The following is a 20,133-nucleotide window of genomic DNA, read 5'->3' on the forward strand; positions in this document are numbered from 1 at the left end:
AGCTAGTGGGTTTAATTTATGTGACACCAAAAGACTGAAGCTGGATAAGTGGATGACAGTTTCAAGGAGTTGGCTTTCATATCAGTATAAGGAAAAAAAATCTTCCAACAATTAGACCTGTCCAGCAATGAAAGAGCCTGCAAGTTGGCTGTCAGCTTCTATAGAGGGGATCTAGCGCAGAATGGCCACTTGGACAGAAGGACTTAAAATCCCTTCCAATTCTAAGATGTTAAGAAATGGAAGAAATAATTAAACTAATAGTCATTGTTATGCATAGTGTTTAGTTCCTAAGAACCCCAGAAAACTGAAACAAAACTATGAGCTCAATGAAAAGGTTTTGCACTTTCATCTCAATCCAAGCTGTACCCCTGATTTTTTAAAAAAAACTAAGCCCACTGAAGTAATGCAAGTTGAAAATCAGTCTCCCTCTTGGAAAAACTAAATTATGTCCTGGGTTGGTATTTATAGTCACCATTTAAGAAAACTGGGAAACTATACTCATATATACAATCAATATTTTATAGCTCTCCTGCAAACCACATGGGTTATTTTTACCAAGATCTACAGGGGTCATGTAGGAGAAAAACTACAGAAGCAGTTGTGTTAGAATTTAGGAAAACCAAGCAAAGCAAAAGTTGAATCAGATATGTCAGCTACCCTGGATATTAAAAGACCTTGAGAAAAATCTATCCAATCAGACAAATAGGTAAAGTTAGAAAACTGTCCTTTTTAATGATGACACAACTTTTAAAAAGCTATTTTACGTTAAGGGAGTCTTCCAAAAGAGGCACACACCTAACTTTAATGTAAGTATTTTTGTTTGGACAAGAATGGAAACAAGACAAATTCAAAGGAAAACAGAAGGACAACACAATTACTAGAGGTCGAGCCCGAGGTATGCATGACTCCAAAGCCCAACTATATTTCCTCTATGCCATGGAGCCAACCTCCGTGCCAACTACTTGCTATGAACTTCCCTGAGAAACATCCCATCTAACAGGATGCTATTAGAATACCTTGATTAAACAAATACTTACTGAAGTTTAAAGTCTACCTATTTGTCTGTGGATACTGTAACAACCTCTTACCTGTCTTTGGAAGTTTCACTCTAGAACCATCCAGTCCAGTTTCCAAACAGCCTGAGTGATCTATTAAAAAATGTGAATCATGTAAAGCAACTAGACTCCAATAAAAACTAATTTGAAAAAAATGTGAACCAGATTGTCAATTCCATATTTAAAAACAGTGGCTTCACCTTAGATGAGGCAATGGTATCTTAGCCACAACACCAAAATCACAAGAGCAAAAGAAGAAAAGAACACAGGTAAACTGGACTTCATCAAAATTCAAAACTTTTATGCTTCCAAGGACACCATTAAGAAAGTAGGACTTCCCTGGTTGCACAGTGGTTAAGAATCGCCTGTCCATGCAGGGGACACAGATTCGAGCCCTAGTCCCGGAAGATCCCACATGCCACAAAGCTACTAAGCCCATGCACCACAACTACTGAAGCCCACGTGCCTAGAGCCCATGCTCCGCAACAAGGGAAGCCACCACAATGAGAAGCCCGCATACCGCTATGAAGAGTAGCCCCTGCTCGCCGCAACTAAGAAAGTCTGCACACAGCAACGAAGACCCAATGCAGCCAAAAAATAAATATATAAATAAATAAATTTATTTTTTAAAAAAAAGAAAGTAAAAAGACAATTCACAGGGAATTCCCTGGCGGTCCAGTGATTAAGACCCGGTGCTTTCACTGACGAGGGCCCAGGTTTGATCCTTGGTCGGGGAACTAAGATCCCACAAGCCACATGGTGCGGCCCAATAAAAAACAAAAACACAAACAAAAAGATAAAGACAATTCACAGAATGGGAGACAATATATGCAAATCATGTATCTAATAAGGGACTTATAACCAAAATATATAAAGAACTCAGCAATACAGGACAAATAAGCCAATCGTAAAAACTGGTAAAGGATTTAAATAGACATTGCTCCAACGAAGACAAGACATACAAATGGTCAGAAGCACAAGAAAAGATGTTCAACGTCGTTAGTCCTTAAGGAAATGCAAATCAAAACCACAATGAGACACCACTTCACACCCAGGAGGGAGGCTAAAAGAAAAAAGAAAAAGACAATCACAAGCACTGATGAGGATGTGAAAACATTGGAAAACTCAATTCATAGGTGGTGGGACTATGAAATGATGCAGCTGCTTTAGAAAATAATTTGGCAGTTGCTCTAAATGTTAAACATAGTGTTACCACATGACTTAGCAATTCCACTGCTAGGTATACACCCAAGGGAGATGAAAACATATGTCCACACAAAAACGTGTATACTAAGGTTCACAGCAGGAAACAACCCAAGTGTCCATCAGCAAATGAGAGAATAAACAAAATGTGGTACAGCCATCCAACAGAGTATTATCATGCAATAAAAAGGAATGAAGTACTGATACATATCATATTACCACATAGTTGAATCTTGAAAACATGCAAAGTTAAAGAAGCCAGCTCCAAAAAAATCACATATTGTATGAGTCCATTTATACGAAACATCAAAAAAGGCAAATGCATACAAACAGAAAGTGGATTAGTGATTATCAGGGCCTGGAGGGAGGGGGGAATGGGGAATGACTGCTAATGGGCACAGGGCTTCTTTCCGGGGTAATGAAAATGTTCTGAAATTAGATAGTGGTGATGGTTGCACAACTCTATAAAATATACTAAAAGGCGCTGCTTTGTGCACTCTAAAAGGAGAAACTTTACTATAAGCAAGTTATATCTCAGTAAAGCTGTTATATATAAAAAGTGAACAAAACTAACAAAAAACAACAACAACAAACCCCATCACTTCTCATCCAGTTATAATGAAGCCCAAACTCCTGGCCAGCCTGCAAGGCCCTAGGCCTACCTTTCCAGCCTCCTTTTCTGCCATCTCCTCCACACTCAACGGTGCTCCTGAGACACCTGCCTCCTCTCCTCTCCACTCATGGAAAGCTCACTCCTATATTACAGTCTTGTCACATGGTCTTCCCTCTGCCCAAGTCTACATATACCTGGCTTCCACACGCATGTTCAGAGCTCAGCTTATACATCATCTCCTCAGACAGCCCTCCTCCAACTTCACACTCCCAAGTGGTCTTCCCAGTCACTGTCACTGTACTATTACATTTTCTTCATAGTACTTATAAGGCATAAGGTGTACAATTTATCTTGATTATTTTTCCTTTGTTTGTCCCTCCTGCCCTAATAGGCTATCAAAACATCTGTTGAGCTGCACTGACGCTAATGAACGTACTATTCAGATGGTGAAAGATTGTAACTGAAGTTATGAAATAGATCATCTCACAGGGAGGTATTAATAAATGCCATGTTAGAGGTACAGATGGGGATGAGAGAAATTCCAGATTAGAAACTGACATGTAGCTGCAACAGCTGTGGAAAAGCTTCATGGAAGTGATGGGACTGAAAACAGACTGAGAAATTAATGGAAGTGTGAAAGGCATTATGGGAGAAAGGTACCTCTGCATAACACCCTCCCCGACCGTGTCCGTGACCAACACTTCACCCACATACACCCCACCGTGACTCATAGGACTATAACGTGGAACCGAGAACTTGAATCTTAAACCATAAATGCTTCAAGGGCACTTGTGCATGCCTCCCCCCACCTAACGCAGGCATAGAAACATCTGTCAAACAACTAATAAAAAAACAAGTGCAGGTACTATTCCAGAAATCTTACCATTTTGATGAGAAGCAATTTCTGCCTCCTCACAATTACACATGGTTTCTATTTCAGACCTTTTCTGACCCTTTATTTAGGAGAAAGGAGGAAGTGGGTCCTTTTTTAGTTTTTTTTTTTTAATGTTTTAAGGACAGAATGATAAGAACAAACCACATATCTCTAGGTCACCCTTAAAGCCGAATCTCAGTGGACTTGTGGAGAACTAAGCTGCAAAGGTTCCCTGCCATTCCTGTCCCAGTGTGGCATTTCTAAGACATGAAGTGGAGTTTCAGTAGTTACTGGAGTACCTGCATAGCAGCACGACATAATGGGAAGTTTAATCCCAGCCATGTGGTCCCAAGTTTGAATGCTAGCTTCTCTATTTAACTAACTGTTTAACCTAAGGTAAGTAACTCAACCTCTCTGAGGTCATTTCTTTATTTGTAAAATGATGTATTCCAACTGCCCTGTAGATGTGTGTGTAAACTAGAGAATGTGCGTACATTAGCCCCTGCAGGGCCTAGCGCATGCTTGACCCACTGCAAACGTTAGTTACAACGATCAAGTCACAAGAATTACAGTCACAAGAATTACAAAGTGCCAGGGTCACAGGTTGCTGTGATACAAAAAAGTGCTTTAGTACAGAAAATAGTTGATTTCTAGCTTCTTGGGAATTTGATGAGCAGGACTGACTTTGCATTATTTCAATACCATCAGTCTTTCTGGCTAAGGAAGTGATGCTTGCTGCTGGACCTGTCGTTTAACCAGTACAAGAACTCTTGGAACTTGGAGTGAGACTGTTAAAATATAACATCAGCCATCTAACTGGACTGCAGGAAGCTCTACAAATGAGACCTTTTGTACTATGTCTTAAAGGCCAACCTGAACTAAATACCAAGTGGTGGAGGGAAAAAGGCAGAGTAATCCAAAGCCTCTACTACCTGCTTTAAAAATATATGAATAAAAATGTGTATCTATCTAGTTTGATAAAAGACAATATGTAGTTGATATTATCTGATCCATTGTGAAAGCATACTGTCTAAAACTTTACAAGAAAAACAATTTCTGAGTCTTAAATCTTCTCACAACATGGACCACACAGAGTGCTACTGAGCAGACTAGCATAATACCATGTAACAATTTACTTGGCAATTTACTTGTTACATACCATTCAACAATTTAAGAGGCAACTCTATATGCCCTTCCCAATGGGTGGATTTATAGCTAATAGTCTAGTACCCAGTTTACTAGTTTCATGATCAGTTGCCATCACGTGAGTTCCAGGAAGCCTGAGGCAGAAGATTAAAGGTTTCCTGGTACCATATGTGTATGTATCTTTTTTTTTTTTTTTTTTGCGGTACGCGGGCCTCTCACCGTTGTGGCCTTTCCCATTGCGGAGCACAGGCTCCGGACGCGCAGGCTCAGCGGCCATGGCTCACAGGGGCAGCCGCTCCGCGGCATGTGGGCTCTTCCCGGACCGGGGCACGAACCCGTGTGCCCTGCATCGGCAGGCGGACTCTCAACCACTGCGCCACCAGGGAAGCTCTGTGTATGTATCTTAAAGGTAAGCACAAGTAATGGAAACTGGAAAAGGTGATCTGGAGCAGGTATAATAATAACCCTTTCCTTTGATGGTACGTACAGCTAAGAGATGAATGAGGTCTGAAACGATATTATACAAGGTGTGATCAAGCCACAAAAGCACACAAAAGATCCCTGTGAACCACAAACAAGCTCTAGAGGGGGAGTTCCGATTCTGTGTGGCAACAACCACCTTTCCTCACCTTGCAGATGGGCTCATGTGTCAAAACTCAGCTCAGGAGTCTCCTCCAGCTCTAAAAAGCCTTCCCAAACCCTACCCCCTCCTAAATGCCAGGTAGGCTGCCTCTTCCCTATGTCCCCAGGACCTACAAACGCTCATCTTGCTCCCTTTCACGACTTCATACTTGTTTGCCTGACTGCCTCTCCCAATAAACTTAGCAGCTCCTTCAGGGAACAGACCTTGTCTCACCTCTTTCTGTCCCATAAGCCAACACTGCTTGGCACTCACACATTTGTTGGAAGACATATTTAGAGGACATTCAGCCCAGCATGCTTTGTATACTGAAAGACTATAAATAACCTACCCTCCCATCCACAGGGGACTGGTTAAACCAGCCATTCTCAAAGTATGGTCCAAGGATCCCTGAGGGTCCATGAGACCCTTCCAGGAGTCTGTGAGTTCCCCCTTTTACGACATATCTGGGTGAAGACACATAGTCTTCCAATACTTTAACCAAAACAAAATAGCACACCGCCTGAGTGAAGAACCAGATGTGAGAATCCAGCATTCTTCTATTAAGCCAAACTTAAGAGATTTGCAAATACTCATAACAAAACTACTCTTTCTCATTGCGTATGTTCTGGAAAATAGTTATGTTTTTATAGACATATGTTAACATGTAATGGGTTTATTATTGTTAGCTTTAATGAATTAGTAAATATTTTTAAATTTTCTCAGTTTTAATTTCTAATACAGTTAGTATCTACGGGGAGAACCTGTATAAAAAAAGGCTCTTTAGGGACTTCCCTGGTGGCGCAGTGGTTGAGAATCTGCCTGCTAATGCAGGGGACACGGGTTCGAGCCCTGGTCTGGGAGGATCCCACACGCCGCGGAGCAACTAGGCCCGTGAGCCACAACTACTGAGCCTGCGCGTCTGGAGCCTGTGCTCCACAACAAGAGAGGCCACGACAGTGAGAGGCCCGCGCACCGTGATAACGAGTGGCCCCCGCTTGCCACAACTGGAGAAAGTCCTCGGACAGAAACGAAGACCCAACACAGCAAAAATAAATTAATTAATAAACTCCTACCCCCAACAACAACAAAAAATGGCTCTTTGGGGTTCTCAGTGATTTTTATATGTTAAAAGGTCCGGAGACCAAAACACCTGAGAATGGTTGGTTAAAGAAACAATGGTACAGTTGTACAATAAGAGTATGCATCCAGCCTTTTTTTTTAAAGAATGTGGTAGGTTGATAAGTGCTAGTAGAAACCAATGTCGAAGCTATACTTCAAAGTTTTAAAAAAAAGAAGGCAAAACAAAGTATATATGTGTACATTTTTTTTAAAAGAGGCACCACTATACATACATGAGATATATGTATACACAAATTCTTTGGATGAACATCCAAGAAAAGTAAAAATGTAGGTATCCCTGAGGACAGTAACTGGGGAACCAGAGGGCAGGATGGGAGAGAGATCTTCCACTCCACTCCTAGTGTATTTGAAAATTTTACCATCTGCGTGTATTACCTTTTCAAAAAATCAAGAGTGGAATAAAAATTATATTGAAATAGTACAAAGCATTAAACTCACATTAAAGAACAGACTTCAATGACATTGTAAAATATTAAATGATACATTGTGAAATAAACAAGCAGTTTTTAAAATAGTAATACATAATATATTCTTGAAAAACAGTCTGGACGATATACTGCATATAAAAAGTATTAACAGTATTTTTTCCTCCCAGTTAGTGTGATTACAAGTTTATTGCTTCCTTATCTTTCTTGGATTTCTAAACCTTTGATAACTTAATACAAACTATTTCTATAATCAGAAAAACAAGGAAAGAGTTTAAATACATAGGTACCGAGAATTCCCCAGTGGTACGGTGGTTAGGGCTCCACGCTTTCACTGCTGAGAGCCCGGGGTTCAATCCCTGGTTGGGGAACTAAGATGCCACAAGCCATGCGGCATGGCTGGGAAAAAAAAAAAAAAAACCATAGGTACAAATGTATGTGTATCTATGTCTGTACTTAAATAAAATATTTAGTAAGCCAAAAATTACATGAATATAGTAGTAGCACCTATTAGATACCTTTACACCAAAACCTTGTCTGGATGTTTGTAAGCTAAGTTTAAAACTCTTGTGGGACTTCCCTGGCAGTCCAGTGGTTAAGATTTCACCTTCCAATGCAGGGGGTGCAGGTTTGATCCCTGGTCAGGGAGCTAAGTTCCCACATGCCTGGGGCCAAAAAACCAAAACATAAAACAGAAGCAATATTGTACCAAACCTCTCATTACCCTATGGTTTAAAAACGATTCTGGGGACTTCCCTGGTGGCACAGTGGTTAAGACTCTGCACTCCCAATGCAGGAGCCTGGGTTCAATCCCTGGTCAGGGAACTAGATCCCACATGCATGCCACAACTAAAAATTTGCATGCCACAACTAAGGGGCTGGCGAGCTACAAAGAAGGGGCTGGCGAGCTGCAACTAAGGAGCCTGCGAGCCGCAATTGCCACACCTAGGACCCAGTGAAACTAAACAAATAAAATATATTTTTTAAAAAACTATTCTGATCCAGTCATTTTATTCCCAGTAACCTATCCCAAGGAGAGGATATCTGCTCAATGGTTTACATACAATGATGTTCATAAGAGCATTACTAAACAGCAAATAACCCAAGTGTTCCATACCACACTGGTTAGGCAGACTCTAGTTCAACCCTAAGGTACATCTGACACAGAGGCTCAGGCCAAAATCCTAGGACTCACTGTGCACTGTTTTGCCTCCATCACCCCTCAGAGCCAACTCATGCCTTCCAGTCAGCCCTGCCTTCATACACACCCTAAAGCCCTTCATTTCTCACTGCCACCGCCCAGTCCAAGCCACGGTCCACTCTCTTCATCCACCTGGTACCACCCTTGTCACCTCACACAGAACCCCAAGTCAACTTTTAGAAGGTCAATCCACTCGTGCTGCTGTCCTATAAAACCCTTCAATAGCTTTCCAGTGCCTTTAAAGTCCAATCTTTCCCAGGACCCTCAAGGCTCCACATGACTTCCTTCCACACCCCCCTTGCTCACCAGGCACCAATCATATTCCCTGTCTTTCTGTTCCTCAAACAAGCTGTGCTAGTCTCACCTTAGGGCCTTCAAACTTGCTGTCCCTTCTCCCTGGAACACTCCATTCCTGGATCATTATATGTTCATCCCTGCGGTTACTCACCTCCCAGAGAGGCACTCCCTAATCACACAACTTAGGATAATCACCTTAGCCTCATCACTAACTCATCACCCTTTCATTTCCTTCATAACAGGCACCTTTATCAAATACTATGCTGCTTATTCCATATGTGCTATCTCCTGTCTCCTCAATGTCCACATCCCCTCACCTTGCTGTGGACTCTCACCTCTAAGAACAAAGGGAGGGACTTCCCTGGTGGCGCAGGGGTTAAGAATCCACCTGCCGATGCAGGGGACACAGGTTCGAGCCCTGGTCTGGGAAGATCCCACATGTCACAGAGCAACTAAGCCCGTGAGCCACAACTTCTGAGCCTGTGCTCTAGAGCCCATGAGCCACAACTTCTGAGCCTACGAGCCACAACTACTGAAGCCCGCATGCCTAGAGCCCGTGATCTGCAATAAGAGAAGCCACGACAATGAGAAGCCCGCACACTGCAATGAAGAGTAGCCCCTGCTCGCTGCAACTAGAAGAAAGCCTGCATGCAGCAACGAAGACCCGACACAGACAAAAAAAGAAGAAAAAAAAGAACAAAGGGATATCTGAGTACTCAAAAGATACTCAAAAAAATATCTGCTGAACGGACTATAATACAGAAATTTTAAATGTTTTTGAAGAAGCGTTAAGAACACAGGAAAATGCTTACAATACATATCTAAGTGGGAGGGGGAACGGTTATCAACTAATAGGACACCAAGTTTGTTGGGGGTAGTGGGGCAAATACACAGAAAAGAAAAAAAGTAAAATAACTTCTGTGGAATTTCCAAGTGTTGGGGTGGAATTGTGGGTAATTTTCACTTGCCTTTTCAGTTTCTTCCACAGCTTCACATTTTCCAAATTTTCTACAAGGCGTGACTTTGATCAGAAAAAGCTACTTTAAAAAATGACCACACCGGAAGGATGCTCAGATTCAGCTGTGAATGTGACAAAGTCAGTCTTACTGTCATGGGCCACCTTATTCAAGTCAAATAGTTCTCCCGAAGTATACGTGAAAACCCTCAGACAAAGAAACCAGAAAAAGTAGGGGGATGTAGAAGTGGACCTGTAGACTGGACAGAGGCCTCCAAGCTGGTCAGACCCTTGACCTGGGCTACATTCCGAGTCTCACCAAGCTAGGGGAGAAAAAAAAAGGAATATACCATACTCCAGATATTGCAGAATAAGCCAAGACTTTGTATGATCTACAAAAAGATGAACTATTTAAAGTTGTTTTAGATACATTGTTGAACATCAGTCTCTTTAATACTTCTCCAATTCTCAGAAGTTTTCATTCTTACATAAGAAAAGACACACATTTATACTTAATGAGTATAAAAAAACAAAAAACAAAAAACCCCTAAGCCCTCTGAACTAGGTCATCTTTTCAGAGGAGAGGCTCAGCCCATTGACTAATTTGAAATGCCAGTCCCATCTGCAAACCTCAGCAAGAGCTGCAGTTAATATTAAGAGCAGAAACAGGTTTGTTCTTGAACATCTTTTCTCAAGTCCAGGATGCTTCCAAATGGAAACTTTCCAATTTTCCTGCACTTGAGATAGTAGATCCAGTATAATCCTTAAAACAGGATTCTCACACCCTTCAGAAGGAAGTTTCAGTCACCCATCACTCAACAAAAGAAGGTACCACTAAATATAAATTTTAATGGAACTCACTACTGAGTGCCAGCTCAGTGTGTTCCTGTGTGTGCGCATGCACTCGCGCGCACACACAGGCTCATGCATATGCTTGCAAACAACACACGCACACACACATAGAGAAAAGCTAATATTCTTTTTTTTTTAATAAATGTATTTATTTTTGGCTGCTTTGGGTCTTCGTTGCTGTGCGGGCCTTCTCTAGTTGCTCTAGTTGCAGTGAGCGGGGGCTACTCTTCGTTGCGGTGCGCGGGCTTCTCACTGCAGTGCCTTCTCTTGTTGAGGAGCACCAGCTCTAGGCACACAGGCTTCAGTAGCTGTGGCAGGCGCGCTCAGTAGTTGTGATGCACGGGTTTAGCTGCTCCGCGGCATGAGGGATCTTCCTGGACCAGGGCTCAAACCCATGTCCCCTGCATTGGCAGGCGGATTCTTAACCACTGCGCCACCAGGGAAGCCCCAAGGAAAGCTAATATTCTTTATGACAGACTGTAGGACCCTGCTTCTGGCAGCCTAAGAGAACTCTCCCATCTATTTACTCACTCACTTGCTAAAGAAAATGTAAGCCAAAGACTTGGGGGTGGGTCTTCAAATAAGGTATTTGATAAGTCTCAGCCTGCACTACTCCAGGCAGACTAGGCAAAGCCAACGGGTGACATCTATCATGAGGCTAATCTCAGATCCACAGTAAATACAAACTTTTACCATAAATCATAGAGCTAATTAAGCAAAATGGACTTGATCGCTAGAGGCTGTTTGATTCTTTCTGGGAAAAATGTAGATAGAATCCGTGACCCATGCCTTCATCAGACTTGTTGAACTCCTTTTATGCATTAGGCAATTTGTCAGATCCCTGTCCTTTAAGTCTCTCAGTGGAAACTGGAACATGGTAAAGGTAGAAAAAATATCACTCTAGTCCCCAGCCCCTAGAACACTGATATATATAGCAGGTACTCAGTAAGTCTCTACTGGATAAATCAGAAGGCATTTGCTGCACTGCATCATAACTGTGTGTGACTGCAGCAACAGAATCCACAGGCTAGGTGCAGAGGAAAGAGACGAATTCTGCCAGGGCAGGTGAGGGAAGACTGCCCAAAAGCAAAGAGTAGCCAGCCCTTCCCTGGAGAAGCCACCAGGGAGTGGCTGCAGGAAAACCTCGTGGACAGGAGTATGCCCCAATCCAGGCTGCAGCAGATGGCCTGAGCTACTTTCCAACTTAAATTCCTACCAAGGTTTTATTTCCTGGGGTTTTGCTGTGCTTCATCATCTCCTTCAAACCTTCAGCTATAAAGGGGTACCTACAGAGGGATCCTTGTGCTTCTCTACCAGGAAATTAGGGAAAAGCAAACAGCAGCTAACAGAAAAAATAAATGCTGTGGAATGTTTTCTTATTTACCAGGCAATGAGCCGGTAAGACTCTTAGACCTTCTGAGAGAGAAAAAATAATCTGAGAACACCCTCCAAGTCCACTAGAAACAGGCCACTTTCAAAACGTATCACTGTCCTTTATTCCTCCTCTTCTTCTTCTTTCCCTGATAAAGCTTTTTAATTGTTCATGCATAAACTACTTGATTCCCAACAGAAAAAGATAATTTAAACATTGCAGAGTCACTTCTTACTCCAGGGAGAAACACTGGGAGGGAAGTGAAAGCATTTGAAAGAGAATGGAAACTAAAATTCAGAACAAAGGAAAGTTAAAATGAACAAAATAAAGGAAAACAGCAAGTGGAAAGTTTTCAAAACCCCTAAAAAGGTGCAGAAATCAACTACTTCCCATCATATTCTCTTTAAAAATGGAAAGAGCCACTAATCCAGAACCAGGATGGATGGTGTGAAGCCCTTCATGCCAGAAGAAACAAGTTACCAAGTCAGTTGCTATAGAGAATGCAGAAAAATGGGCTCCCACCCAGCAGTTTCCTCCCCTCATTATGCCTACCACGAGAAGCCCCACCTGACCACAAAACCCTTGGGTAGAGAGCCAGCCTTCCCTCTCACAGAGTTCTCACCCCTGCCCAAACTGCATTCCAAACACGGAAGGAATAAAATGCATTTGAATGTGGTATTAAAATTAAAATAGACCCAATCGTGGTAACAATACCCACAAGAGAAAATTCCAGGTGCAATCTGGTACACAGAACTCGGACTTGTGTATGTTGAGGGTGGGTGACAGGATTCTTGAAGATCAAAATAAAAGCTTGCTTTTTTACAACCTGCTTAAGAGATAATGAATAAAACTCCGCCTTTGAGATACATCTTAATTCCCCGCTTTCAGGCTTTCTGTTTTCCAGCACCGTCCTCCACCTACCTCACCAAACTAATCTGTGCTTCTGTAATGAAGATCCCTGGATAATTAGCCCATAATAGGCCATAACCACCTAGGACACTGATGAGAACAGAAGCCACAGTGAAGCACCCCGTCTGCAATAACAAGTTTTCATAAAGGAGTTGCTAATCGTGAGCATCTGCATCCCAGAAGGGCCATGTATATATACCTCGCAGGAGCACCACAGCTCCCTCTCGCCTTTGAACGCCAATTCATTATGAACTGGTGTGAACGTGGGGTGGGAGGAGAGGGGAGAAGGGCCGTACTGAAAGGCTAAGCGAGCAGGAGATCTATAGCCCCCAATTCACCACGCAAGCCAAAGGAGGCATTCTCAAGAAGCCATTTCCAGGGAAGCTGGATTCAAAATGTAATTTATCAGAACGAGTCTCCTTGTCTCCTAACGGCCAGGCCCCGGCTTGAAGAGGAGGGGGGAGTGAGTGGTGAGAGTTTACCTTAGAAGGCGGCAGGGAACAGACAGGCCTTTCAAAGCCACCCAGGGCTCTGCCCAGAGGTCCCAGGCGGAGCGGAGGGTCTGGAGCAGCGCGCGGCTGCGAGCCCCGCGGCGCCACAGGTTCCCCAGCGCACGGCCCCGCCCGACTCCCACAGGTGCGCGGCGCTCGGCCCGGGGGGCTCGGGCGAGAGGAGGGGACGCTTCGGGTCACCAGGGACGCAGTAGACGGGGTAGGAGGCGGCCGAGGGACGGGGATGGCTTGGCCTTAAGGAAGCTGGGCGAGAGGGAAGCTCGGGGCTTTCAGATGCCTGGATCTCGCTCCTCAGCTGGGTGGTAACCGGCTTCTCGCCACGGCAAAAGCAGCCCGCGCGGAGAGAGGGGCCGCGTGCACCTCCCACCCTCCTCCCAACTAGCCTCGGCCTCCTCCCTGGCGCGGTTAAGCCGCACGGCAGCGGGCCACCGGCTGCATGCGCCCCGGCACGTAGGAGCCTGCAGTACCACACGCGGGCGGGGGAAGGGCGCCCGGGGACCGAAGAGACCCGGCCCCTCCCCGGCCCTTTGCCTTTGCCTCCCAGCCTCACCCGATCCCGCGTCGGCTCACCCCGCCCCTCGCCTCCGCACGTCCTCACCCGTGTTGGCCTTGATGTTCTCCCGCAAGAAGTGGCCGCTGGAGAGATGCTGGAGGCCAAAGTTCTCGGCGATCCTCTGACACACGGTGCCCTTGCCCGAGCCGGGCGGCCCAAGGATGACCGCGCGCAGGAGTTTGGAAGCCATTGCCTTGGCGAGGAGGGGGAAGCCGAACTGGCAACCCGGACAGCGGCCTCGAAGAAGCCCTGGGAACTTTGCTTCTTCTGCCTCAGCCTCTGACACCCTGAGCTCGCGCGGGGACTTGCCGCCGCCCCTGCAGGGGAAGGAGAGACTTTTGAGACAACCCCTCGCCTCCGCCCCGCGCCGGGGCGGCTAGAAGGCGGAGTAAGCGCCACGCTACACCTCCCCGCCCTCCTCGCCCCACGCTGCGATTCTAGCGAACGCCCGAGCGCCCGCCCCTGGCGGGGGCAGCCGTCGGGGGCTCGGAGGTCCACCCGGACCGCCCCGCCTCGATCCCTTCCTAAACCTCGCGCCCCACGCCCCGTCCGAGGAGGGAGTAGGGCATCCCCACGCCAGCCTCCCCCGAGTGGGGGGGCCGGGCTAGGCGGTGACTCCAGGCGCGCCTCCAGTCGCCCACGCCCCGGCAGAACTGGGGGCTGAGCCGCAACCCGGGTCCCCGCACGTGGGCAGCGTTTGGTCCGCGCCTCGGCCCCTCCCGGCGGCTGTCACCTCCCGGGGAGTCGCAGCGGCTGCCGCCCGCGCGGACGGCCCAGCGCCCACCTCCGCCGAGGGCTGACGGATGCGCTCTCCGCTGTAAGGAGCCGGAGTTCGGCGCCTCTCCACCCGGAGCAGTCAAATAAACACACACCTCCGCCGGGACGCGGCGCTCCGCAAGGCTTCCAGCCCGGATCCCGCTGGGCGGTGCCGCCTCCGCCCGCCCCCATTCGGAGCCCCGGCCGGCCGCGCGGGACTCGCGCCTTACGTAAGCGGGGAGAACGGCTCCGCGCTAGCCGCCTGTCAGTCCGCCCGCGCCTCTCCCCGCCTCGTAGCTCCGCTCCCACCCGCCTCCCCGGCCCACTTGCTCCCCAAGACCCCGTGGGGCCCGCGGGGGCGAAGGGAGGTGGAGAAGAGGCAAGGAACAAAAACCCCCTTTTGCGGTCGCCTGGGGACCCGGTCTCCTGTGGAAAGGAAGGAAAAACACAACATGTTGAGCGCCTACTATGCGTCAAGTTCGAGGCTAGTTGATTTCCTTCAGCAACAACCGTTCCAAGTAGGGTATGCACAAGGGAGGAGAGTAGGCTTGGAGTATGGCTATTCATTCATTGATTCATTCATTCAGCAAATGTTTTTTGAGCCCCTACTATGTGCCAGGCACTGTTTTAGTCCCTCAGCATATAGCTGCGAACCAGAGATAGAATCCTGCCCCGGTGGAAGTTACATTCCAGCGGGAATTTTTTTTTTTTTTTTTTTTTTTTGCGGTACGCGGGCCTCTCACTGTTACGGCCTCTCCCGTTGCGGAGCACAGGCTCCGGACGCGCAGGCTCAGCGGCCATGGCTCACGGGCCTAGACGCTCTGCGGCATGTGGGATCCTCCCGGACCAGGGCACGAACCCGTGTCCCCTGCATCGGCAGGCGGACACTCAACCACTGCGCCACCAGGGAAGCCCCAGCGGGAATTTTGAACTCTCATCTGCCGGACTCCAAAGCCCAGGTTCCTTGGGTTAGGAGGAAAAGGTGGGGCGGGAACGGGGGAGATCATCCAGCCCTCAGGATCTTGTAGCCGACTGGTTCCAGGACTTCAGCAGCCAGGACTTTGGCACTACGTTTACAACTCACTAAGTCCCGGTGGGTGCTATCTCCTCCCTCGCCTCCCAGGCATAACCAAATATCCCAACCCATATTCTCTGAAATCTGTTCCCACACCACACACAGCTTTCATTTCCCACTCGGATTTAGCGTGCTAACCGCCTGCCCACAAGTCTCCGGCTTCCGCCAATCCATCCGTAATGCAGCTGCCAGAGATACTGCTAAAGTGCAAATCAATTTCCATTATTTCCCCACCTCAGATATTATCGTCCCTTCAACATAAAGCAAAAAATCGTCAGCAGGGGCACACAGGTGCCTTCCATACACCTTTGCATCCCACCGGCTCTGGTCCTCTGCCCTCCTTCCACAGGCCTCCAGCCTCCCGCCTTTGGGAAATCCACTGCAGGGTTCTGAGTGTGCCCAACTCGTGGCTCACAGACTCGGAGGGACAGTGTGGAGAAGTGCCTTCTCTAGACTCCTGGCTGTTCTGTCTGTGTTGGACGGGGGGTGGGGAAGCCTGATGGTATCCCAGGTCCCAGCCCTTCTCCTCCACACACTGATGGCCAGACAGCACCTGTCTCTGGCTACCTGGGAGCACACCCAGGCTGCCAACCCCAGGCCAGTGTTTGTTCCATAGGTTCATCCCCCTGTCTAAAATATCTCAGTGTTCTGTGGATCTCGGGGGGTTGTTACACTGAGCCCCTTCAGTCCTCCTGGGAACAAAGAGGGAGAAGAATTTCTGGGGGGTTGGACGTGATGACAAATCTCCACTGTTCTTCCTGCCATGTGATGTATAGTATATAGCAGATACTTTGCAGTCATTCTCAAACCTGAGCATGCATCAGAATGACTCGGAAGCCTTGTTAAAACAGAGTGCTGAGCTCCACCTCCACCATCTCTGACTCTGTGGTTCTGAGGTGGGCATTTCTAACAAGTTCCCAGGTAGTGCTAGGGCTGCTGATCTGGAAAGCACACTGAAAACCACTGCTCTCGGGAAATGAGCATTGAGACAGGGGAGCTGTGCGGTCTCATTCCTCTGCCTGCTGTGGAACCTTTGGCCGTTAACTTCTCTTTCTAAATTGAGGAGATTGGATTTAGCACAAGGTCCCCTTGCATTTACGAAGAATTGATTCTGTAAGTTCCCACAGGAAAGAGAGCTTCTAGCCCCCGCAAACTAGATGTAGATAGCCTACCTTGCCCTCTCACCCAGTTCTGCCTGGTTTTGAAATATCTTCACCAATATCACCTTATGGTGTCATGCAGCCATATTAGCCACTCACATGGTCCTAGGACTTGGTCCTTTAAGAGTTTAGGAACATATATTATGAAACAAAAGAGGAGTTGCGACATAGTAAACTTAGAGAAGCCCAGCTGAGATTAGAACCTAACATTTCAAGAGCCCTGAATGGACCTTCCTTGTGCACAGCCATCCTCAGTCCCACAACTCAGCTACTGATTGGAAGCCGTAGAATTGGAAGAAATGGGTTTTGCAATCAAAGGACACCCCAGGATTAAACTGCAACGGCACCATTCACTAACTGCAAGCCTCTTGATCTCTGTGAGTCTTAGTTTGCTTATCTGTAAAAGGGAGATAGGACTTATCTCACAAGCTTGTGATAAGGCTTAAATGAAGTAATGTATAAGAGAATTTAGCACAGGACTGGGCATATAATAAATATTTATTCATGAACATCACCATGATTAACCATGGAACAATTATTTAGCCTCTCTGATCTCAGTTCCTGAGTTATGAGCTAGTATGACAAAGTACCTAACAGACTCCCTAGCCCTTGGAAGGGCCAGAATGGTAGCTATTCTTATCACAAACGCTCATGTAATCAGCTTCTTCCTATTTCCTTTGCCTAGGGTTTTAAACCCATTTGTAATATGTATCACAGTCTACAGAATAATACACATCTATGTGTTAGTCCATAGACAAACAGTAAACTCTGAGGGCTAAGGCCAAATTGAATTCATTTTTCTACTTTCAAAAATCTACAGCATTTTGCCCATAGTAAGTACTCTGTAAATGTTGGCAAATCTCCCTCCCCATCCTGACACACTCACCATCAAGCCATGTTGCCTCTCTGCCGCTTCACATAATATAAAGTCAACATTTGTTCACACTTTACACCTTCCTTCATCAGATTCTCACAAGCTTGCAAAGAAGTTCATGTAGAGATTCTTCTTCCTATTTTACAGATGAGAATACTAAGGTTCTGAGAGATTAGATGAACTTCCCAAGGTCACAGAGCTAGTTGGTGGTATTGCAGGGACTCAAACCCAGATTTTCTCATTCCAGGCATAGTGCTCTTATTTACTAAACTTCCGTCACTTCCATACTACTTTCACAATTTTGCCATAACCTTGTGCCACCTTGGTTCTAATCTGCTTATCATGTTTCTTTATATCGACTCAATTTGTTTAAATAATTTATTTGGAAAAGGAGCTGTATATAACTCACTAACCATAAATAAAAGGATACACTAAAATAAATGCAAGAAAAATAAAATAAAGTTACCAAATTCCAGATGAAATCTACCTCTTGAGTTTCTGAGCTTAACCTTTGTTTAAAAAAAAAAAAGTAAGTGTGTTGTTTACCAAGTGTTAGCCAAAACAAAAAACAAAAATAAAGACATGCAGCATGTAAATGAGACTTTCTGTTTGTCTATAAACACACAGCTCAAAATAGAAAGGGGGACTTCCCTGGTGGTCCAGTGGCTAAGTCTCCACGCTCCCAATGCAGGGGGCCCAGGTTCGATCCCTGGTCAGGGAACTAGATCCCACGTGCTGCAATATCCCACATGCCACAACTGAAGATCCCGCACGTGGCAATGAAGATGCCACGTGCTGCAACTAAGACCCGGCACAGACAAATAAATATATAAATATTTAAAAATATATTTTAAAAATAGGATTAGAAAGGAAATACTTTCTTAACATTTAGTTTATTATTATCTAAAGCCAGATCCATGTACCACCTAGAATCAGCTCTAGCTCCACATCAAATTATCTCTTGCTTCATCAGGGATGCTTTCACATACTTCAAAGTGTACCCTTGAAATGTAATTTAATATAACCTCACCAGGATTTTTTTAAATGATGTGACCACTTCAACCATAGTTCACAGATATTATGCTGCTCTCACTTCAAACATTAACCCTCACACCCCCACCCCATCCCCATTCTTCACACTATCATTCTCCATCACTGTCTTTCTATCATCATTTCAGGCATACTTCTGTTGTATTTAATATAGACCATAGGCACAGGGATATCAGCTCAGTGCTTTGTGACCGCCTGGAGGGGTGGGATAGGGAGGGTGGGAGGGAGGGAGACACAAGAGGGAAGAGATATGGGAACATATGTATATGTATAACTGATTCACTTTGTTATAGAGCAGAAACTAACACACCATTGTAAAGCAATTATACTCCAATAAAGATGTTAAATAAATAAATAAATATAGACCGTAGGTTCCTTGAACATAGTTGTTACGCGAAAACTGGGTTTGCCTCTTGGTGGGTGTCGAGTCAACAGACACAACCAAGCCAAAGATTGGGAGAAGGAAGGATTTATTATTACTTACAGCAAGTAAGAAGAACACCAGAGATCTTTCCCAGAGCAGTGTCTCCCCAAACAGCCAAACTGGGAAAGTTTTAAGCTAAGGGTACATGCATATTCAAGAAGGGTCTTAAGTAAAGTAGAATTCAGCATAAAATTGGGGCAAATGTCCAGAGAGTCCAAGTCTTAGTTGACTGAAGTAAGAAGAGTCAACATCAACATCATCATCCTGTCCTACACCTGGGTGGGGGTCTTAATTCCTGCAGAAGTCAAAGATATATTATTATGTATATCCCTTAAGGAGGAACTGGAACTCTGCTTTGTCACTGCACTATCCTTTGACTGCCTCTTCTCTGTTCCTGCATTCCTTTGTTCCCTTAAGATCATTAATTACCAACACCTGTTCAAGGGCGAGCATCGTAAACTCATTTTGGCTAGGCTTCAGCCAAAATGAGTTCACAAAATGGCTTCGGCCAAAATGAGTTCACTTGTGTCAAGAAAGCCATTCCTGGTTCTCTTTCTCCAGGGACCACCCCCCCCCCAATCTATCTGCTTACAAAGTGGCTTCATCTTGTATATCGTGGCCTCCACAGAGTTAGGTATCGATTCCAGACATAGTAAATATCACTGAATGACTGACTCATAGCTGAACGAAGAGTGGATAAAGTCTCTAGACAGACAGAAGAAAGGCTAGTGACTTGGAAATGGCAAGGTTCGGAAAAGAAAGATGTAAAATAATGGAAGAAGGGACAAGATATCAGCCCCAGAGTGCCTGACTCCTTTCTCCCTGTAGGCACTTATGAAATATTTAAGACACCAAAAGATTGTGTAAAAGGGAAGAACAAAATCTGACTCTATGTTGGATCTGTTTCTTTTACTTTAACTTTTGCTCTCCGTTGCTTTTTGTTGCTATAATCCCTAAAAGGATGCTGCCTATAGTTTTTTTTTTTTAACATCTTTATTGGAGTATAATTGCTTTACAATGGTGTGTTAGTTTCTGCTTTATAACAAAGTGAATCAGTTATACATA

General features: G+C 45.4%; 1 protein-coding gene and 1 pseudogene across 2 annotated transcripts in view; one reads left to right on the plus strand and one right to left on the minus strand.

The window, feature by feature from the left end:
* AK4 (adenylate kinase 4) overlaps positions 1-14,639 on the minus strand; it is a 77,011-nt gene extending 62,372 nt beyond the window's left edge. The window contains exons 1-2 of one of the 2 annotated variants that reach the window (XM_004281619.3): positions 14,514-14,639; positions 13,775-14,046 (exon numbers count right to left, since the gene is read on the minus strand). In XM_004281619.3, the coding sequence (XP_004281667.1) occupies positions 13,775-13,919 (145 nt within the window). In that variant the 5' untranslated portion in view covers positions 13,920-14,046; positions 14,514-14,639. Of the gene's footprint in view, positions 1-13,774; positions 14,100-14,513 lie in introns of those variants that run through there. The other variant, XM_049698405.1, reaches the window with a different exon arrangement.
* LOC125961306 (eukaryotic translation initiation factor 4E type 2-like) overlaps positions 6,030-20,133 on the plus strand; it is a 118,992-nt pseudogene continuing 104,888 nt past the window's right edge.

This window comes from Orcinus orca, chromosome 1, assembly GCF_937001465.1.
Source record: "Orcinus orca chromosome 1, mOrcOrc1.1, whole genome shotgun sequence".
In the NCBI taxonomy this organism is placed as follows: domain Eukaryota; kingdom Metazoa; phylum Chordata; class Mammalia; order Artiodactyla; family Delphinidae; genus Orcinus; species Orcinus orca.